Source organism: Lissotriton vulgaris, chromosome 2_1, assembly GCF_964263255.1.
Source record: "Lissotriton vulgaris chromosome 2_1, aLisVul1.2, whole genome shotgun sequence".
Taxonomy (NCBI): domain Eukaryota; kingdom Metazoa; phylum Chordata; class Amphibia; order Caudata; family Salamandridae; genus Lissotriton; species Lissotriton vulgaris.
This window is the reverse complement of record NC_141687.1, coordinates 1,668,426,670-1,668,450,486: the sequence shown is the minus strand read 5'-3', so window position 1 is coordinate 1,668,450,486 and position 23,817 is coordinate 1,668,426,670. Positions and strand designations below refer to the sequence as shown.

Here is a 23,817-nt window from a genome sequence, read left to right as displayed (position 1 = left end):
CGAAGTCTGTTACTCCTGCAGCGATACACCATCCTCTCTTGTGGACGAAGAACGATGAGATAGCTCAATATTTTGTGATTTTGGGGAAATGACCTTAATCGCCCTATGCCTACAAAAAAACATAACTGCCGACTTGAGTAACAGTGGTGCTCATGTAAAGCGCTAGAGTACCTCCGCGTCGTGCTCGAGCTATAAAAAAAACCAATGTAATTCACTTCTGGTTGCTGTGCATAGTTATTCCCACCCCAACCTCCCATTGAACACTATCAACCAACTTTCCCAGACTGAACGCCTTTTCATAAATCTTTATTCATGAACATGCATTGCAGGCCAACTGCTTTGACCCTGCACGTAGCTCTTCTCGTATTCGTTAACGTTTCCTCGTACGCGTTTGCGCAGTATGTTCACGACATGAAGAGACTTTTTTTAAATTTAAAGTCTGGCTATAGAACTCGGAACCCTCTTTCTATGGCTATGCGTTTTTGCCTACTCGACTGGCGTGCGTCTGCGCAGTGTTGTCAACCCGCCCACCTCCAGTGCGCGTGCGCAGTGGTGCCAGGCCGCGGTTCCAGGCCGCTCCGCTGGGTGACGCTGCCCTCGGCAGCACTTCAGAGTAGCCGAGGGCGGAAGGAGCGAGGCCGGGCTTCAGGCCCGGAATGAAGGACTGCGAGTACCGGCAAATTTCGGGGGTCACCCCGGGGGCCCCTACGCCTCCCAGCCCGCCTCCTCCTCTCCGTCGGAAATGGGAGGTGTTCCCCGGACGCAACCGTTTCTACTGCGGGGGACGACTGATGCTGGCCCGGCACAGCGGGGTGTTCGTGCTCACACTCGGGCTCATCCTCAGCACAAGCGGCCTCTTCTTCGTCTTCGAGTGAGAGTCACGGGTGATGGTTGGGTCGGGTGGGGACAGGCTGGGCGACAAGGAAAAGCCAGTATGGCATGTATAGCGGGTACGGTACATGAGCCAGGAAGAGAAAGAGGGACAGATGCAAACCAGACCCCTCGGCACTTGGAAGGAGAATGGAGATAGAAGTCAGTGTGCCAAGGCACGAGGAGAGACATTTGAAAGGGTATGCGTGGTTGTGAGTGCATGTATGAGGGTAGGGTACAACAGTTTAAGAGAATGGAGAGGGTAGTGTAGCAGGGCGGTGAAGGGGCCAGGGGAGAAGGATGCTGGTGAACAAACACGATGAAAGGGCGCTGATAGTAGTTTTGAGTGAGGTGGCCCGCTGTATGGATAGAAGTACACATAAGCATTTTCACTTTGAACCTTTCAGGGCGCTTTGTCAATACGAGTGTCCTGTCCCACTACCGGGTGAACAATCGGACGGATTCAGTCAGTAGTTGTTAAGGTGGCCAAAGTTTTGTTTTCCTGTGTAGTTTATCTTTTTTACCCACGCTGAATTTCTGCAGAACGGAGGTGTCCTGCCTTTGGCCGTCCACACGAGAAGTGGAGGATAAGAGCTTCCAACCAAACACCTGACGTGACTGCCAGTGTCCAACTCTCACTCCTTCATTCCGGTGTTAAGCTGTAGATAAGTGCACCTCCTGCGGCCGAGGGGAAGGACCTGCTGCACACGAGGGGCCCTGTACAGTGCAGCTGTAGTAGCCCGGTCAGCTGTAGATAGAAAAAAGTCGTATGCAGCTTTCTTCCATTGAACAGCTTTGAACGTGTGAATGAAAACCACGCAGGATGCGTATATTAGGAATATACTTTTGGTGTTAGATCTGTTAAGCCTGTTTCCAAGTGCTCGCATATTGTAAGATTGGTTGACAGCGACACAAGGAGACTGTTTCATATCATCCAGTTTGTTATAGTATAGTGCCTGAGAGGGCAATCGACTAACCTCTTCCAAAGATGAAACATTTATAACCATATTGCATTTCGGTGAAATTTACTGAGACTTAGCGCTGCTCTCCATCCAAAGCTAATATCAAAATAAGATTTTATAACCACACAGTAATCCATTACTGTTTTTTTAAGTTACTTTTTTTATTGGTCTGTGTTATAATCTTTTATGTTTATTATGGAGTGTGGAGCACTTTGCCTAGTGCGTTCCACATTCCAGTTAAGTGTCCTGGGTTCTGTACCTTGGCAGTTGCTGATTGACTGGCCAAAGGAGAGCCACGCATTCTCTACTTAGGAAATAATGTTCTAATAAATAGCCATTTACTTACTATCAATCAGCCTTCTGACTACTATATACATTGCAACAGTTTGCGTATATAATAAACTTAGAAGCTTCTCCCAATTTTCGTCTTACACCTGTTGTTGCTTGTATTATAAAAAACGTTGGGTTTGTGTCTCTTTTGCCCCTACCGTTCTACTACTTAATATGTCCTACAAATTGATTCACGTTCTTCGACTTCAATTGAGGATTATGCCAGAAGGGCACTGCATCTCCTTTTATTTTATTATTCTAGTTTCAGTTTCTCGAGAATGTGTACTAATATTAGTCTCTCGAGGGATTGTAGCTCTTTAAATCATGCCATGTAGTACGGCACAGCAATCGCATATTATCCAGCCAAACTCAGTATCCGGTCAAGCTTCTTTTCAGTTGGTCTAGTGGAGAGGTGGTGGTTATTATGAATGAACCCAGAAGTATGTGCTCTGTGAATCGTAGACCCCTGCCCCTCCCCCTCTGCCGTGTCGTCAGTCTTTATCAAGACAAATCTGTGGGTAGAAGATCGAAGCTGTTGACATATTTTTGTGAGTACAAATGTTTTTACTAAGGCCTACCAGGTGACCTTTCCATTGGGGAACACTTTAATAACTGTTTCTACGAATTATTAGGTGTAAGACACCATTCCCTGAAACTTCTGTTTTGTTTAATTTAAGCCATGACTTGGAAACAATGCATTCTCAACATCTGGCAACCATTTTCTTAACGCATGCTTTTTAAAGTAAAACCCTGAATCATGTCACTGTTACCGATTGGCAAAGTGCTTCATTTTACGAATACAGAACATTGCAGTACACAATTAGGTTTGCTAACTGCTGCCAGATATTCGTCTAGCCTATTCCAGAGGTCGCCTACCGCCCATGATCAGCAAATGTACTTTAGCACTGACAGGAAGCAATCGCCTTATAGGCATCAGAGAGATCTTCTGATGGTCCTCAAGATGGCAAATGAATGTCCTAGGTAGTCGGGACTGAACAATTCTCTTTTTTTCTGAAATAGTGTGTGTGAGAGGCCTAAAGTATTTAGTGGGGTAACGTGTTAGGCAGACGAGTAGGAGCACTTGTGTGAGAGATCTGGAGACGGTCTGTTGCATTGTATAAGTGGAGGTAGAATGTCTTTTCATTGTATATAGGAGTCATGGTTGAAATAAAACAGCGAAACTGTAAAAGGGCTAGAGTTGGTATTATTTCTTCATTTATAGATATAAAGAGATTCTTTACAATGTAACCGTAAATGGGACTATTAATGCCCGGAAATTAAAACCTAGTGATGCTACTGTCTGTTGACCACCACTAGACACATTTGTAATGCGCCTAACATTCTCTTAAATTCAATCCTTTGTAATCTAAAGCTCCGAATTAGGTAAAGTATGGTGGTTGCAACGCTTTGTGTACCTGAGCATTTAATTCTGCAGTTTATAAAAAGATGAAATAGATTTTGGGTGGAGTTGATGTTTATATTAGCTTGCCTGGTTATGTTGGTGGCTTTTCAAGTACTCCATTACTTTCCTGGCTGTCGTAAGGCTTTTAAAGTCCTTACCTGCAGCATTGGTGGACCCTTGTGGCTTTTGGGGGGCGTTAATATTTGGTAGTTTGGAGAAGCAGTACTCTTGGGCAGAGTGGTTGGTGGGGGGCGTGGGAGAAGGAAGACCGAATGCGTGCAGTGGTAGCTTAACGGCAAGTGGGGTTGGAAATGACTGACTTCATTGCTGAGTGTCAGTGTTGGGAGCCAGAAGATTCAACCAGAGACTGGAAAACTGAAGTTGGGAAAGGTTCTCAGGACTATGTGAAGTGACTTAAGTTTAGCATGTACTGTCTGGCAATAGGGTGTGCTGGGTAGATAGACTAGAAGTGACTTTATGTAGTGCTTTTTATAGGGTTAGTGAATCCCCCTGCATCCTCTCGCCATCCAGAAGGCTGTGGGGCATGGACGAAGTTGATAATGGGCTCTTAGGAGACTTAGTTAGAGAGCAGTGGATGATTGGTTAAATAGAGGTAGTAGAGTATTTGGTGCTGTGACTGAGACCTGCTTTAACCCCTTCGATGCAGCCGCGATTCCCCTGGTGTGCTGTAAACAGCACGAACAGGGGCAGGCCGTGACGAACCCCAGCCGCCATCAGCACACGAGCACCGTAGTGCATGACGGCTGGGGTTCGTCATGAGCATGGAAGGGGTTAAGAGATCTCTGGTTTTATATTAATTTGAGCACCGCGACTAGATTGATGAATGTTACATGTGTGTATTTTAAAGATTTGCTTAAGTTGTGCAAATGTTAAATAAAGAAATTACGTAAGTGGAGACATTAATGTTTTATTTGTTTTTAGGAGTGTTAAATGTGATTAGCTGGCACATCTTTACTTGTTGTCAGATTATTAAATTATTTTTCCCTCTGAACCTCACTACACATTAATTGGGCATGTACACGTTTTTATTAAAGCCCATCTCAGCCCACTCTAAGGATTACCTAATTCAACAGTGTTTCAAGAGGTGGATCAAAATAGCTTTCTCACCCAGAAGTCTGTGTGCTGTTTGTTAATCATTGTTTTATAGATTGTGACCTGTTATGAAAATATTTTTAGAAGTGTTTATGTAAACACAAGCTACCGTTTGTGTGGACCTTGAGCATCTTTCCCTGGGTGTTCTTAAAGTGATTCCAATGCAATCATTTGAAAATTGACTTTGACCCTATTCTTTTTGTGCTATTGTGATGGGAAGAACTGTCTGCATTACTAGTATTTATTCGATGTTAGTAAGACCTAGTGAAGTACTGACTTGACACAGTGAAATTCTAATAGCCATCACCCAGTACAACGTTTTTGTTGTCCAAAAAGGATTGAACATTTGTAGGCCAGAGTTTTCTTATTCAGTTAGAACCCAAACACTTGGAGACCAGGATGAATGGTTGTGTATAATCCATGTGGGATTGAGGCACTGAATTTCAATATGTAAACTCTTGGTGGTTGGGCTATAAAAATGTCCCAGCTGGAAGTCTCCATATATGTTTGATGATTGAACTGCATTAGGTAGGTGGTTGCATGCTGTGAAAGGTCAGTGATTGGGGGTCTGCGGTGTGTGTGTATATGTATGTGTATATATATATATATATATATATATATATATATATATATATATATATATATATATATATATATATATATATATATAATATTTAGGATTGGATCAAAGCTAAGTAAATGAGATTCATGGATTTAAATATATGAAGTTCTCATTGTTTTATTTTATTATAGTTACCGAGATCAGAGTATGTTTATTGGTGGCTATTCATCACATAAAGATAAGATTTGCACATATGTGGAAATCAAAGGTAGTTGCTGACTCTTAATGGTAAATATTTAACTTTTGTGTTTTACTGGTTTCTTGAAAGACATAAGATGTATTGTGTGTCTTAACGGTGGGGAAGATGTTTCTTCTGTGAAGTTTTAGAGTGACCGTTTTCACTTGGACCTGCTGGCTGGTGTCAGTTTGAATGGTCCAATGGGGTTCGTTTGAACGCTGATAGATTAGATATTTTATTGTATGAGTTTTTTTTACGTTTGGAAGCGACGATATGGTAGAAAACAAATTTGATATCTGTGCCATCATTGGTATTACACAAACACAAGGAGATGATGGAGGGAGCGCTGAAACTATTCAGACGCTCACCCCCAGTCACAGATCTGGGTTGAATCCGTCGTCATTCTTTAGCTCACTTTTCCACCCCAGTTCAGACACAGCTACATGCAAATCAGTTTTGACCCTGTGCCTCCTGGGAACAGTGAAGACCAAATTGCCAAGCCATGTCTTCCCTGGACCGGAAACAGCATCCTGGGACCGGGTCCGGGGTAACTCCCCTCATCAACCAGGCTAGCTTGAATCCAGTTGCAAAGTGTCCATCAACTGTTTTTTAGGTCTCGTGACCTACAATGAGCGCAAGCGCATTGAGGGAGCGAGAATTCAAGTCGGCAAAATGCTCGTGAAACCAAGGGCTTTCAGCCGCGGTTTTCTTGAAGTTCATGTGAATCACGTGAGCAAACAAGCACGCGCATTCACGCCCAGCACAGCACATCAAAGGGCTTCTCCTCCCCTAATTATTCATGGCCGGCCGAAGGCCAGCCGTACTTTCACTTTCCCGAAGGGCTTCTCCTCCCCTAATTATTCATGGTCGGCCGCAGGCCGGCCGATGTCGTTTCTCTCCTTCATTCATCTTTGTTTCTTTCTTTTCTTCCCTTGTGTTCGCTTCCCTTTTTTCCTTTTCCTTTTGTCATGCTTCTAAAACTAATGGGCGTTTTTTGCCTTTCTATCATAATTGAAGTAAATATTGTGTTTGACTGCTGTACAATCGACTGTTCAAATATTTTGCGTGACTAAACCTGCGTTTCAAGTAATACAATGTTTAGAATTGAAAATGGTTGGTACCGGTGCATCACTGGAGGGGCACGTATATTCTGGAACAAGACCTGACATTGCAGATCCCTTGCACAACTGAATGTTCACGGTCGTGTCACAGCTTGCTGTCATTTGCTTCCCCCTTCAGCTTTACGTTATAACATCTCCCTCCACCCTCGGGCACAAACAGAGCGTTTCCATTCCTCAGACGCCAATGTCCCGGCTGGTGACCAAACCATGCCAGTGCCATGTGTGCTAGTTCAAAGCAGAAACCCTTGTGTAGTTTACAGTGACACACAGTCACCCCCATTGTATTGCAGGCTTTACATGGGGGAAGGCTCCCAACACAAGGAAAACAAATCCCTTTGTTAGACACGGGGAGATGATGGATATGCCCAAGATCACAGGGTGTTGAACGGACTCTGACCTCGAACTTGGATTCCCAGCTCTAAGTCGGCAGCTCACCTCCTGCAATTCAACCTAAATATGAAGCCATCATGGCAATATGCGGCAAAGCGGAGGCACGGGAAAACTGAATTATTTGACATTCCGTACTAGGCATATGAGATAACCAACAAGAATACGGACGGAGCGCTGAGCTTAACGCACTCACCCGAGCATTCTCGGGGCCCCCTCATGTCTGCCCGGGGCATTGCGGTGTGGACATGGAGCCAGGAGGATGCACTGAAATATTTGGCCACGCGCGCTCACGACGTTTCCAGCCATTTCACATCTGCTGCTGTGGAGGGGAAAGCTCCATGTCTGCAGCTCAGCATCTGATCGCGTTGCTGCTTGAAGTGTGTATTCTCTTTCTATTCTAAAATCAATGGTACCATTGCCGCCTACACAAGGGGCTGTTGTGTTTGTGCCATCTCCCACCAGCTGCTTAAACTAATTAGCATTTAAGGACAAGGTATGGGAACATTCCTCCCCTTCTAAACTCTTTAAGTAGCTTGCCCACACGCTACCAAACGCAGCATCACTTCAGCACATGTAACTTTTATTTTGTTATCAGGTTAATTTTACTTTTTTGGCATTGTAACCTATGATGGGACAAGTAACTATTCTATATTAATTAAGAACTTTTTTGATGAATTGCCAAAGAAAATGATGCTTCTCTTTCGCGAGAAACGGGCTGGTATTGCTGCTGGGATTAAATAAAATGATATTGGACGCACTAATTTGCGTGCAGGCACTTTGTTCGATTGTAAACAAAGACCATTTGTGATGAGATCCGGAAGGTGATACTGCATGCTATTGCCCCTTCCTGATCTGGATATAAGTCCGCTCTCTGCCAAGAAATTGAGAAAATTGAAATTGCCTTCTGAAAAAGTTTTGTGAGAAGAGGTACATGATCTGTACTTAAATCACTATAATTGAAACTCTGGCAAGCAGAACAAGTGCATACAGCTCGATCTAGAACTACAAATTTTATTGGATCTCACCCAGTTACTCTGGTGGGCAGGTTTTTAAAATCGCATGACCAGGTCCACTGCCTACAAAATGTGATATCTCATCCAAGTAATCTTTCCAGAGTATCTTCTGGACATTGGCTTAGCTCTACTCTTCGACCCAATTTACAGAGGACAATCAAATACACTTAGAAATTGTTGGTCAAACGCTCTAATTTAATCGCATCTGTTTATAATGACCCAGAGAGTTTCAGCTTCTTTGTTCAGTTTATGACAAATAGATTATGGGTTATGCTACATTGCTGAAGTTATTTTCCTTTTTTTTGGTTAATAGACGGGAGGAAAGGGAAGTCCATCACTGTGCTGTAAAACCCAAGGACAGATTTCCAAATGCAACTTTAAATAAGTGCACATAAAAATTAGGTGCATGTGCTAAAATGTAATAGATAATCATAAACAGACTACAGGGGCTGTCCGACTACCCTGAACCAGGGACAGTAAGTAATTACACCTAACAAAGGGTTCAGGTGAAAACAAAACACAATTAACATTTATACAGTGAACATTAGAGTTACACACAAAATGAGGATGAAAAAGAAGCCTATATATATACCCATTGAGAAATTTTCACAAACCATTATAATTTATTATATACATATTCATCATAAAAAAGTTCATAAGGGACAATAACGCTCAAGAAGAAGTTGGCAGAACAAAAAACATACAAATCACATGCCAAACTAGTGGCTAACAGACAAACATTATTGTTACAAGAACAATTACAGCCACAAATAGCGTCAACGGTGTTTCAACCGCATGGAAACTACTCGGTCATCTTCAGGACAAGAACTATGAGCGTACAGGTTCTTTTTAAACAGTCAACCAATTGAATTGAATTTTGCAAGTGGACGAGATTTCAACCTTCAGAAATTGCAAGTTTGGAGCACTCCAATGAATGAGAGCCCTAATATTCAATATTGTGTAAACATAGCTCGAATTGCCGGAACATTAATTATGCCTGTCAGTCTGCTCAATAAATCAGCAGCCGAAGTTGCAGGCGACCGGTAACAGCTCTGCCAATCCACAAGGATTTTGTTGACATGACCATATGCTTGAAGCAGGACTTTCATAACTGATCTAAATAAGTTAAAAAAGGTGCAAAGGATATGCAGTGCTAATTGGTATGCACCTGTTACAACGCATTTTTTACAACGCACTACCACTACAACGCAGGCATTACAACGCATACCATTACAACGCATAGCGCTGGGGGGCACTCTAGGATAAGAGGTAAGTTTAATTTACTATCCAACACCTTCCCTAGGGTCCACGGGGACTGGAGTTAGAATAGTAAATTATACTTACCACTATCCAGCACCCCAAAGCGCTATGCGTTGTAAATACCGCGTTGTAATGGTATGCGGAGTAAAAGTATGCGTTGTAACGTCATACATCCGTGCTAATTCCATGCAATAACTGCAGAACCTACATATTTTGTCAGCTTCTATTATAATTCATTTGAGGAGACTGGTCTTTGCAGAGAAAAATGCCAGAATAATACTGAAGTACCTTGAATTTTACATGTAAAGAAAAAGGTTGCTGCTAGTAATCTTGCTCCGCGCTCCTGTGTGTATGAGTTTATGAAAGTCCAGGCATGGGAGTGTTTGAAAAAGATTTTTTTGTCCATCCTCCAGGATACCTTTTTTACAGATTTGATATATACTTTTTTCCCAAACGCTTGATTTATTCCTCTATCCCATGCTTCTTTCTAGTTTATTGTTTTTCCTGTGCCTGGCAAAGGGACAAAACCGTGATTTTTAATCACTCAGTTCTCAGCATCTATTTCTACCAAGGTAAGATAGCTTGGAGCATTTTCTATCCTTGACCGATTTAGTAATTATTTTAACTAGTGATGATGGTCTTTCTAAAGTTCGTATGCACAAGCCGAACTTTAATCTAATCCGAACTTGTGAAAGTTTAGATTTGAGGCAAAAAACACTGCTATATTTTGCAGATCGTTGTATCAAGCTAGACTGCTATTGATTATTGCAGGGAGGCTATAGCATAAACAAGCACTGGTGTTGCCAATAGGTCTCGCAGTAGGAAAGTAGGAGCTATTGGTTTTGTAAATGACAAAAGCCCTTTATGTTTGTAAAATTAAAACAAACATAAAAGGCATTATTTGCAATTGTAATAGCTCCAACGTTCCTACTGCGAGACCTATTGGCAACGCCAGTGCTTGTTTTAGGTCTCGCCTATTCTATCCCGTAGGGATTGATAGGCGAGATTGTAAATTGATACTTGTATAGCGCATGTCTCAAGGCGCTTGTACGAATGCCGCTGTGGAACCCATCCTGGCTTTCCCTGTGAGGTGTCCACTCCAGGGCACCCCCAAGGTGGAGGCCAGGCATCCTTAGCGTTGTGGGGGCCGTTGTGGAGATTAAGCAAGCTATTGCCCAGAGTAGCAGAGTGGGACTCCATGATTGGAATAGGCACTGAGGCGAGAATTCTCAGGTCCGTGGAATTTTGAGCCCAAGACCCGCCGAGGCGGGGAATTGAACCCTGGTATCCCTGGCTAGACCTCTGTATCAGGGTCTGCCGCTCTAATCATTGATTGTAAAAAACACAGTTGATGGACAGAATGTAGAACAATGTCATACATTCACCCCAGTACAAGGATCAGGGCCTAAATCCATCGTTTTTTGCACTCCACACCACCCTGGGTTAGACACTGGCTATATGCAAATCAGCTCTGACCCTGTGCCTCATGGGAACGGTCCAGTCCGAACTACCAAGCCATGTCTTTCCCAGACTGGAATCAAGCATCCAAGGACCGGTTTCTGGCTATCAGCCTGGATAGCTTGACTCCAGTGGTGTGGAGAGCCTGGGACTCACGTCTGAGTATACCCAGCACACTCAGGGTGAAAATTGCAAAAAACACAGTTGATGGACAGAATGTAAAACAATGTCATACATTCACCCCAGTACAAGGATCTGGGCCTAAATCCATCGTTTTTTGCACTCCACACCACCCTGGGTTAGACACTGGCTATATGCAAATCAGCTCTGACCCTGTGCCTCATGGGAACAGTCCAGTCCGAACTACCAAACCATGTCTTTCCCAGACCGGAATCAAGCATCCAAGGACCGGTTTCTGGCTATCAGCCTTCATCAGCCTGGATGGCTTAACTCCAGTGGTGTGGAGAGCCTGGGACTCACGTCTGAGTATACCCAGCACACTCGGGGTGAAAATTGCAAAAAACACAGTTGATGGACAGAATGTAGAACAATGTCATACATTCACCCCAGTACTAATCATTGAGCCACACTTCCCGGCGATTATAGTAAGCGGTCCGAAAAGTCTACCTAGCTGCGGATCGCGTACAGTTCATGTGAGCCAGGCGCTTGCACATCATCGCCAGCCACATCACGCACCACCATTTGTTTGTGACTCTGCATCAGACTTCAAAAGCTGCCGCTCCCTCGCATCAGACTTGAAAGGAATGAACTCCCCCGCCCCCTCCACAGCAATGCCGAGAGCTTGTTTGTTCTTCACCTCGCATTTAATTGAACTTTCAGTTAAAGGAATCACTGTTCATGCAGGTCAGAGGGAGCTTCTTCAGTCCCGGCATTTAATTTTACTTTTTTGCAAACACTGCTGCTAATACACACGCACGCTCAGATTAGGACTACAGTTAAGCGCTTTGTTAAAAAAATAATTATTTGTAGCTTCGCCACTAACATTAAAATGTCTACTCTGCTCGGTTCCTGCGCTTTACATTCAATTATTCGTAACTTTATTCAGCAGGGTAAAAACGATACAATCGCACATTTCCCGGGAGCACTTTTAAATTTAGATTAAAAAAACCCGCAAAACACACCGTCCACTGGCCACGTTTACTTTGCGTGCCACTGATTGAATAATGTCAAGTGTTCCATTTTTTTTAAAGGTAGAAAACAAATATTTTATTTAATTTGGATGTACATTTTAAACTTTTTTTACTATAACTCTCCCTTTTCTAACCCGTCTCTCTTTGTCCTTGTCAGCTTGTAGTTGCGTCCTTCCACGCTCGCATTCAATGTCACTTTATTTATTTGCATACAGCCGCTGTTATGTTATGGACATTGCATCATGTATAAGCACAATAATGGAATAAAAAAAGGAAACGCTACACAATTATGTGGTTATTAAAAGCCGGGTCAGAGGGAGGAGAGTGAAAACGCCAGCCAGTTAGCAAACGTTGAAGATTAAACATACTTTGCCAAAGAATTAAACAGCTACCTGTCTGTCCTCCTTCTGTTCTGGCATTTAATTTAACTTTCGCGTGTGATTAGTTGTAGAAGTTAAATTTTTTTGCAAACTAAGGTTACAGAAATTGTGTGTTTAGGCTGACTTTTTTAAAAATAAATAATTTTTACACTTCTAGTGCACATTTCGATGTCAATGTTTTTAGTTCCACAGCTACAATGCTTAATTAGCAACTTTTAGCTGCGAACAGACAACAGGCGCCACTGTGCCACAAGGCCGCCAGAGTCATCCTCTTTCAGTAACACCTCCTTTAAAAAAAAAAAACTGCACGTGCATCCTGCTTCTTTAGCTCCTTCCTCTCTGCTAGAAACAGACAGCAGGGGCAATATAAACAGAGCTATCCTGCTTAATGAATGTTTAGGGGAATTCACGTGTTTAAAGTAAACAAACTCCTAATATCAATACATGTAAGTCACGTAAATGCAACACATATTGCATTACAAATGCTATAGGTGTCACATTTGCGAAAGTTATAACCATTGGCATTGTAAATGAAAAAGCTATTAATTTCGCTATTTTCAAAACCAACACATAAATAAAAAAATTGTCATTTACAATACCAATAGTTCAAACTTTCCTAATGCGAGACCTATTGCATTGCAAATGCTTGTTTGGATATGAAACCATTTTATATCTTCATAGCCAGACAATCCACCCTGAGTGTTTCAAACACAAGTCTCCTAGGAAACAGAAATATTCAGTTATACAAAACATACTAACTCATCCTCCAACACATACTCATTCTTCCATACGATAACTAGTGTACATAAAGTTTTTCATATCATAACGAAAAGGGCCGTTTGTGCTATATCCGTACCACCGTAACTCTATATATTCATATAATGCAGAAGTTGGCATCTGTATTTAATCAAAATAGTTCACGTCTCTCTACTTGTAGAAATGTTAAATTCATGAAAAACCTTTATTCATTCAATGGCTACATCAGTTTCATATTTTCCTTTATTTTAAATAATACAGTTCTGGTCCTCCAATTCTTTTTGTGGCTTTATACAATACTAACAACACATGTCTCAGCATTCAAACAGAGATCAATTGAGAATGTTTAAAAAGGCAAAATCCACATAAAAAGGTCCTCCAAAGGGTGTAACCATGTCCCATGCATGGAGCAACCACAAAAAAATAGTAAATCGGCAGTGATCTCAAACAGTGGGTATGGCCAATATATACAGTGACTTGTTTGACATCAAGGAAGCCCAACACCAAGAAGCTACATGGTGAATAAAATAATTTTCTGTACGAGCCTACCAACAATAAACATAATCGGTTGCTCGAAGACTTTGTCTTTTAAAAATCTTTTGATCAGTCTTAATATTTACCAAAGAATACTTTCTAAGACCAACAAAATGCTGCTGACTGCAGAACATGCCAAAAAGAGAGAACACACTTTCAATATTAAGAGAAGATCTCAGTCTCGGGGGTAAAAAATCTTTAGCAGTAAAAATCTTTGCAAAGAAGCACATTTATACCCAAATTGTCTTTCTTTATCTACTTCCAGGGTTCCATTTAGCGGCCCTTAGAGACCAGGCGCTCTACTTCACATTGTTAGCGACTATCTTTTCCTATCTATGGCCATTCGTGTAGGAAAGCAGGTAGAGTTTTTCCACAGTAGTTTTTAGGTCGAGTTAAAGCGTGCATGCGCGGTCTGCAAGACCTCCTGAATTCAATATTACCAAAAATAAATGAGGGACCCCTTAAGCTATCAAGGGAATTGAGGTACATGTACCAAGAAGAAATAAGATTCCCTTGACCCAACAATCAAGCAATAATTAAAATACAGTGATTGACAGAATACTGAATTATTCAGAACTACATAACATATTACATTTACACTTTATTTAAAATGTATAATGAACACAAAAAAAACTTCATAAGGTTATACAGATAACACAATTAAATCAATCCTTGCTTCATACATTAAAAACATACAATTCACATAAAAATAGATTGCTAACACATAACAATTATGACCTGCATAAGCAAGACAGACAAAGTGTAAGACACAATACTTGTCAAATACCAATGTACATCAAATGTGATTCGAGAACACTGTGCTCAATACAATGATTCAATCTGTATTTAACACTATTGTGTCGATCCTTTAGATTGTACACCTAATAGCGTCGACGAATTTCGATGACTTTCCACTTGTCACACCATCTTTTTCAAGACAACAACTTAATCTGTCTCTGCATGATTTAATATTTTCCTCCTTTTTATCTCCGAGTTATTCTATTCCTTGTTCACTTCTGGGCGTCTCACTCGTTTTACTCGTATTCAAAAATTGAGGAGTGAATTTGAATTTGAATGTGTGTAATTACTTTTTTTGTCTAATTATTCCAAGGCATGCCAGGTGTTCGCGTAAATAAAGTCTGGCTGTATCGCACACGTTACTAGTCCGTGGCTTCTTTATATGAGTAACTCCTAAATTCACGTGCATTCGTGTTCCACATCTATCGTTCGGTTTATCTCACGCGTTATCTCCGCACCCTTGTTCGGACGCAATGTTAAAATTCCTCTTTTAATCATGCCGCTTGGAAATGACAAAAGAGAGTTCCAGCCTCCGAGTGTTGGATTCCGCGAAATTTCACGGAATCCGACACTCTACAGTTTGAGACTGCTGGCGTCGCAGTCGTTCGGCACATTACATATAATCACACCACTGCAAATAGAAACTCAAAAGGAAAAAAGTCATTTTAAATGCTTAGAACTTTAACAAATTCAAGACCAATTGCAAATAGGTCTGCACTTTTACATCTTAGCTTTTAATTTTTTTTAAAGTTAGCCGGCATGTGCGTTAGGTGTACTTTAAATAGCAAACTCTCCCCTATTGGCTGCAAGTAATAGGCCCGCAGGCTAGGTTACTCCTCTGTGCAATTTGTTTGCCTCCCATAATTGTGCGTTGGTGCTGGCGGCTGGAGATTGGTTCGAGGTCCCAGTGGCTTGGGAAAGTACTCCACATGGCATTGAAAATTGGATTTTGATCTAATCATTTAATAACTGTTGTTTTTTCTGCAAAATGGCGGCCCGGCACGCAGTACTTTCAAGGCTCTTGTGGCGCCTTTTTCACGAGCGCTGCACTTTAACTACTTGTTTTAAATGTAAACTTTCTGATTGTAATGCTCACAAAGTTTAAGATAAAAAGCGTGAAAAATTGCCCCACAAGGCAAAGGAAACTTTAATGCTTACGCGAGTGGCACCTTTGTCTTCACTAGGGTCTCAGCCCTTTTTTGTTCCTGAAACCCAGAAGTCGCAGAATAACACTCCCAGGATCGGGGAATAGAGAGATGTTCTCGCCAAGGGTTTGCCTTAGTTCGCTCAAGTGACAGCAAGAAACAAATTACTATAGGCCTGCAGCGTGATACCCCTTCCATATTATGTTTTTGCTGACATTTGAAGCACGTTACCGCAAGGCATGCTTAGAAATCATTGTGACTGGGGGTTAATGTTTGCATTGTTCAGCATGCCGTCCTACATTTGTTCCTTTTGCTTTTGTTGCACTAAGTAGGAACGGTATGTCCAGACATTGGTCCTGTGCTCACTGCTGCACTGGATTCAAGCTAACCTGGCTGATTAGGAGTGGTCCTCCGAAACCGGTCTCAGGATGCTTGTGGCGGGTCCAGGGAGGACCTGGCTTGGCAGTTCGGGATGGACTGTTCTCGTGTGGAACATGGTCAAGACTGATCTATATATGGCTGGGTCCAAACTGGGGTGTTGTGGTGAGCAAAAGAACAATGGATTAAACCCAGATATTTGTGACTGGGGGGTGAATGTTTGCATTGTTCAGCATTCCGTTCATCATTTGTTCATTTTCCTTTTTTTAGAAATTTAGGTCACTTGTACCATAAATATCAACACCTGGCTTGCAAGCTGAGTTATCCCCGACACCATAAAGCACCCTTTTAAAATCATCAGTCTCTCTGTGACACACTGACCCTCTTCTCATTGCATTGCAAGATCTTAAACATTTTGCTTAGAAACTGTTACGTTTTTATTTGAGGCAGCATATTACTTTTGTCTCCCCTGCCTCGCACCCTATTTTTCCATTTTCAGGTTCTCGGCGCCGTGCAAATATAATCACTCCATCAAAAAAAAAAAAAAGTAAAAAACATTGCCATTTTCAGCGCCAAAAGCTCTAACTTAGACAAATGCGAGACCAGTTGTATTGCAAATGGTTTTTTACCCCAAGACAGTCTCAATATTCAGTGAAGACTATTCTCTGTCCACTTGGCTTTTCCTGCACACAGTAGCATTTCTTTGGTCTAAGCAGGTATTCTTTGGAACATGTTGAGACTGATCCAAAGCGTTTTATATTACAAAGTCTTTGAGCAACATATTCCATTTTTCTGCGGTAGACTCACACAGAAAGTAATTTTCTTCACCATATTGCTTCTTGGTGTTGGGCTTCTTTGGTATCACACACAATTCACTGTATAATTGGCCTTTCCCACTGTTTGAGTTTACTGTGGATTTACTATTATTTTGTTGTTATTCCATGCATGGGTCATGGTTTTACCCTTTGGAGGAGGACCTTTGTAGGTGGTTTTTGCCTTTTTAAACTTTCTTAATAGATATCCATTTCAATTTGTTTGTGTATCTCAACAGAGCGTTATATTATGTTTTTGCAGGTCACTTGGATACAGAGTGGGTCTATGAAAATGTGGCGGTACTGATGAAGGCGTTTCATGCAGAAATGCGCATTGATAGTTCTGTTTAAAGCCACAATAAACAAAAAAGTAGTGGACGAACAGAACTGTATTTTTTTAAGGAAAATCAGAAACTGATGAACAATACATATTGTTAATGAATTTAAGATAACTACCGTTAGAGTGAAGTGAACTCTTTTGATGAAATGCACATGCCCACTTGTGTATTATATGAATGTATAGATGTGCAGTGGTACTGATATAACAAAAATACCCTTTTTGTTATGGACATGAAAAACCGTTTATGTGCATGTACGATTGATTGTATGGAAGAATGAGTGAGTCAGTATGAGTGTCAGAGGATGAGCTAGTATGTTTATTAAAAACAATTGTTTACTATGAGGCCAAAAGATATTAAGTATTATCAATAACTATGTGCTGAAAAAATAAAGGACATAAGAGAAGACAACGTCCCTCTGAGCTGTATTTACATATGTATTTTTTTTAGAAGTACTAGCTGAAGTATAATTGAAGGGTAGGCAGGGTTGTCCTCCTAATTGATCTCTTTTGGGGTCTGCAGGGAGTTGAAATATCATAGGTTAAGTCGCCCAACTCTGCAGCTGTTTCTATGTAGGATCTCTAGTTCCAAATTGTGCTCAGTATTTCTCTAGATCTGCCCATTGTGGTATACTGGGTCCTTTGGGTGATGTCCAGTATAAATGAGATGACTTATGGGTTTCACAAACTCAGATATTTATTTTCCTTTGTGTGCGCCAAGTGTGGAAATGTAGTAGTTGGGACTGTAGAGTGACCGTAATGATTAATCATCATCCAAAGTAAGGTGCATTGCTTGGGTAATAGAAGAGTTGCTTAGAAAATAGCTACCATTTTGGGGCACGACTTGAAAAGTAAGGTCATTCGCTCAGAGGGAATAATGTTTGACATGAAGGAACTAGAACGGGAAGCAACTTATTCCAATAATTGTGTAGTGACCTGATTTGATCTTTGTGGGTACAGCTTCCATTTGGTATCTGATTGCCTGTGGCTTCTGTTTGCAGTTGTCCTTTCCTGACCCGCCATTTGACACTTGCTATACCTATCATTGGAGGGATCCTTTTCTTCTTCGTCATCAGTTCACTGTTGCGAACCAGTTTCAGCGATCCAGGAATCTTGCCCAGAGCCACTCCATGTGAGGCTGCAGACCTAGAGAAGCAGATAGGTAAGGATGCTGCATTTATTTTCCATGTCTTTGGCTTGTGTGTATGTTTGTATATATTTGTATGTATTTTAATTTAACATGGGTTCTCATCGTTGTGAATCTTCCACTCATGATGGGCGAGCCAGCATTCACTAAATTTGAGAGCTCAACAGTGCTCCCATGCACATATTGTCCTCTGCTGCCATGTCACCTTTTGTCTTTTTTTTTTATGAACACTTTTTATTGAAAAATTGGCATGTAGACAATTAGGACACAGCATTTTACTGGTAATCAGTAACACGCAGAGCAACAAGACATTGAGAACCCCTTTACCACAGTACAATATGATTGTGCTCTGGAATACCACACTATCCACCATTAGCAAAACTATCATCCCGGCTCCCCGGTGGTACACGTAGCTTCCCCCCGGAAGGTGTTCCAAGGCTCCCATATTTGCGACCACTTCTTCAGGCATCCCCTGGAAACATAAATAGGTATCTCTGTCACCATACACCAGTCCATATCCCTGGCCCAGTCAGCAATACGCGATATTCCACTTGGCTGCCATGAAACCCAAAGTAACCCAGATCCTCTCCTTGGCCTTAAGGTCAGTGGGGTCCCAAATGTTCAACATAATCAATTTGATGTTGCACTGTATGTGCTATCCGAATACTCCCTCCATCATGAGTACCACCCCCTCCCAGAATTTTTGAATTGTCGCACATTCCCAGAGTGTATGGATGAAGGTGCCCTCTTGCCCGCCTTGTTGTGCACAGCCACTGTCTTGGGCATAGTCCATATGGACCAATGAGGGTCTGCACAAATATGTTCTATGGAGGATTTTTAGTTGGACCAATCAGAGTCTGGAGGAGATGGCGACTTCACAGGGAGAAGCGACTGCGGCCCGCCACTCCTTATTCTCCAAGCCAGCGAAATCCTGGTCCCATTTACCTCTCAGGCGGGTCAGGGGATCAGTCATGTTGTCAATAAGCTTCTTATAAATGAGAGATGGCTTTTTCTGGCAAGTCACGATCTAAGATCCTGTCCTCCAGAGGGGAGGGATCAGGGAGAACTGTACCTTTTAGGGAGAACTGCGAGTAAGGCGTGCCTAATTTGGAGGTACCAGAAATGTACAGAGTTGGCCATTTTGAACTCTTGACTCAATTGGGAAAAGGGCATGACATCGCATGATTTCCAAAGGTCCCCAATTCTGGAAATACCAATGATATCCCATTTGTCGAAGCCCAAGGAGCGAGACAGCCGACCCAGCTGGTTACAATGCCATAGTGGCGTCTCTTGAGTGAGCTTTCCCTCCCAACCTAGTCTTTTAGTGGCGTCCTTCCATACTTACACGTCATGTTTGGTCGGGCCGGACAAGGCTATTTTCTGAGATTTCGTATACAACGCACCCTCAGAACCCACCCCCAGGGAGGAACCAACGATCGATCCGAAATGCCGGGTCGTCATGCAGTCTATAAGTGCATTGGTTAATGGCAGCGAGCTGCGAGGCCCAGTAATATCTTTTCATGTCTGGGAGGCCAATGCCCCCATCAAACCACCCCAGTGTGAGTTTGTGTGGCGATGCAGGGGGTGTTTACCCTCCCATAGCAGATCCCACACTGTACCCTCCAGTTCCCTGAAGTATGACGCCGCGACCGTAAGGTGAGTATTCTGTAGCACGTACAAAAGTCGGGGGAGGGACATCATCTTGAATAGGGCAGCACGTCTCAGGAGGGTTAAGGGGATCAATTTCCAGTACTGGACGTCAGATTTAAGACTTGCTAGTGGTGTCCGAAGGTTAATGTCATAAAATTGTGATAGGTCTCTGGATAAAGCTGTCTATAGCCTCCGTCAGCTGGCAACCCCGGGGAAGGTGAGGTCGCTGCCCACTAAGAATGCAGAGCACAGATTTGGACCAGTTTATCATGTAACCTGCAAACCTACCACCCATATGTCCATTTATGGCCCCTATTGGCGGGGTCCTGACAGATCCATGCTGCCAGAGGTTCCAAGGCTAAGGCAACGAGGAGTGGAGCCTTGCCTGGTGCCCCTACCAAGAGAAAAGACGGGGGATATCCGGTTATTAATGACCACTTGTGTCAACGGTTGACAATATAAGAGGCGCACTCATTTAATAAATTCCGGGCCAAGTCCTAGTTTGCGAAGCACAGCAAACATGTAGGGCCATTCAATGGTGTCGAATGCCGAAGCGGCGTCCAGAGATACCACTACGGCGTCCTCTCTGATCGTATCCGCCCTACAAAGACACCTTTTGGCTTCTTAATGGCACCCTCCAACTGCTGCGCTGAATGTGACATGCCTGAAATTTTTCAGATTTTCGGTAGTGGCTTAGTTATTTTGAACCCTTGCTGCTTGTTCGTGCTCGTTTCTGATTGCAGGTTAGAAATCTGTTTTGTTTTCGCTGATGTTTGGTCAATCTGAGGATTTGTTTTGAATAGTGAATAGACTGTCGTGCAACACATTTAGAAGGTGCCTTTTGTGAGCCTGAACAGTTTTAGATTCTTGTACAGTCTGTTGGTTTCTTGCATTGGTCTAATGAATGGTATCCCCATGCCACATAATCAATTTTATTCTACTTAAATATGGCTTTGAACATTTTGTTTGAGTTTGATGCCCTGTATCATGTTCCCTTTACATAAATGCAGCATTTATATTAACCCCTTCGATGCATATGACGAGCTCAGCTCGTCATCACCCACGGGGGTCGTGTGCTGATGACGAGCTGAGCTAGTCATGGTGCCACTAAAATGGCATTTTCCAGCACACAGCGGGAAAACGCCTAGCATCCAAGTGGTTAATCAAAACAAAATGTCTTCCTTATTGTACGGGGTGATTCATAGAGCAGTAACATGTTATCGACTTGGTACTATTTATTAACAGTTTGTCTGATGGTCCCTCAACTAGTGGGAGTTTAGGTTGAGGAGGGGTGTTTTGCAGTAGGTGGTGCTATGTCCTATGGGGAAGAGCTTTTCAGTCTTGTTGGCCAGAAGTATTTTTTTTCTACTGTTTGCATGTAGCACAAACCAGACCCTCCTGTATGACGTCAGACGCCTGTATACTGTGTAACGTAAGGGAAATACCATAATTTCAGGATATATAGAAATAATTTACAATGTTAGGAAAGCATCTTAAGAGAGCTGATAACACCAGAACTTGTAGAATGTGGGTGTGGTTGGAGACTTTCTTTTCCAAGTGACTTTGTAAAATGGGAGTGAGATATGAAAGATAAGTTCAAGGGTGGTGTTAGTGTGATTGAGGTATTTAACTATTGTTTAAAACATTCTTTAACAACTGATAATTATCTTGGTAGTTCTTTCTAGTTTCTAGAGACATTTCGCCAGATGGATCAGTACATGTTGGCTGTGCTGAATTGGGGAGGCTCAATGCAGAGATATGTCTTGCTTTCTTGTTTTCCATAACGTTTTTGGAGCCAGATTGTTGAGGCGTCCATGTTTAAGGCTTCATGCGTGACGCAAGCTGTTGTGTAGATCCTGTTGACTTCTGTAGGCAGGCAGTTGAAAAAGCTCCAAATGATGGCCATATGATCAAACATCTCAGTGTTTGTGACAAGAGAGTGGCAGAATGGAATATGGCTTTTTGAGGAGAAATATGCAACTTGGAAAAGACTCTTTGGAGTGGGTTACCATATCCTATACATTATATTACAAGGCTCATTCTGCAACCACTTATTGAAGAGTCAGATGACTTTGTAGGACCTTGTTGTGTGCTTCAAGTTTTAGTGAGGTATTGAAGGTAAAGCAAAGGAATATTATGGTTGTGACGTTTACATGGAACATTCTTATCTTTTTAGGGCGAGCTGGTGTAAGCAGTGCGAAACGCTGATGTCCAGCGAAGCCTTTATTATCCACTTGCTCTGGAACTGGGACAAGGGATGGGCATGTGCAGGGCCGTCGGCGATTTCAGCATGTGTGCGCGCACGTACACCCACGCGCTGTGCCCATCTCCTGTCCCGCTTCTAAAGCAAGTCAGCCTCCTTCAAAAGAGTGCGCGCGCATACACACACTCGCATACACATGCATACGCACAGAAGCGCGCATACGCACGCGCGCATACACGCGCGCATACACGCGCGCATACACGCGCGCATACACACGCGCGCATACACACGCGCGCATACACACGCGCGCATACACGCGCGCGCATACGCACGCGCGCACATACGCACGCGCGCACATACGCACGCGCGCACATACGCACGTGCATACACGCGCGCCCTCATACACGCGCGCCCTCATACACGCGCGCCCTCATACACGCGCGCCCTCATACACGCGCGCCCTCATACACGCGCGCCCTCATACACGCGCGCCCTCATACGCGCGCGCCCTCATACGCGCGCGCCCTCATACGCGCGCGCCCTCATACGCGCGCGCCCTCATACGCGCGCGCCCTCATACGCGCGCGCCCTCATACGCGCGCGCCCTCATACGCGCGCGCCCTCATACGCACGCGCGCGCCCGCCTACGCGCGCGCCCTCCTACGCGCGCGCCCTCCTACGCGCGCGCCCTCCTACGCGCGCGCCCTCCTACGCGCGCGCCCTCCTACGCGCGCGCGCCCTCCTACGCGCGCGCCCTCATACGCGCGCGCGCCCTCCTACGCGCGCGCCCTCCTACGCGCGCGCCCTCCTACGCGCGCGCCCTCATACGCGCGCGCGCCCTCCTACGCGCGCGCCCTCCTACGCGCGCGCCCTCCTACGCGCGCGCCCTCATACGCGCGCGCCCTCCTACGCGCGCGCCCTCATACGCGCGCGCGCCCTCCTACGCGCGCGCCCTCCTACGCGCGCGCCCTCCTACGCGCGCGCCCTCATACGCGCGCGCGCCCCCTCCTACGCGCGCGCGCCCCCTCCTACGCGCGCGCGCCCCCTCCTACGCGCGCGCCCCCTCCTACGCGCGCGCCCCCTCCTACGCGCGCGCGCCCTCCTACGCGCGCGCGCCCTCCTACGCGCGCGCGCCCTCCTACGCGCGCGCCCTCCTGCGCGCGCGCCCTCCTACGCGCGCGCGCCCTCCTACGCGCGCGCGCCCTCCTACGCGCGCGCGCCCTCCTGCGCGCGCGCCCTCCTGCGCGCGCGCCCTCCTGCGCGCGCCCGCCCTCCTACGCGCGCGCGCCCTCCTGCGCCCGCCCTCCTACGCGCGCCCGCCCTCCTACGCGCGCGCGCCCTCCTACGCGCGCGCGCCCTCCTACACGCGCGCGCCCTCCTACACGCGCGCGCCCTCCTACGCGCGCGCGCCCTCCTACACGCGCGCGCCCTCCTACACGCGCGCGCCCTCCTACACGCGCGCGCCCTCCTACGCGCGCGCGCCCTCCTGCGCGCGCGCGCCCTCCTGCGCCCGCCCTCCTACGCGCGCCCGCCCTCCTACACGCGCGCGCCCTCCTACACGCGCGCGCCCTCCTACACGCGCGCGCCCTCCTACACGCGCGCGCCCTCCTACACGCGCGCGCCCTCCTACACGCGCGCGCCCTCCTACACGCGCGCGCCCTCCTACACGCGCGCGCCCTCCTACACGCGCGCGCCCTCCTACACGCGCGCGCCCTCCTACACGCGCGCGCCCTCCTACACGCGCGCGCGCTCCTACGCGCGCCCTCCTACGCGCGCCCTCCTACGCGCGCCCTCCTACGCGCGCGCC

At 44.8% G+C, this 23,817-nt stretch overlaps 1 protein-coding gene across 2 annotated transcripts in view; it reads left to right on the top strand.

The window, feature by feature from the left end:
• Positions 1-547: 547 nt before the first annotated feature.
• Positions 548-23,817, top strand: part of ZDHHC18 (zDHHC palmitoyltransferase 18) — a 137,144-nt gene continuing 113,874 nt past the window's right edge. For both annotated transcript variants that reach the window (XM_086957620.1, XM_086957621.1), the window contains exons 1-2: positions 548-871; positions 18,012-18,172. In XM_086957620.1, the coding sequence (XP_086813746.1) occupies positions 657-871; positions 18,012-18,172 (376 nt within the window). In that variant the 5' untranslated portion in view covers positions 548-656. The remainder of the gene's footprint in view (positions 872-18,011; positions 18,173-23,817) is intronic.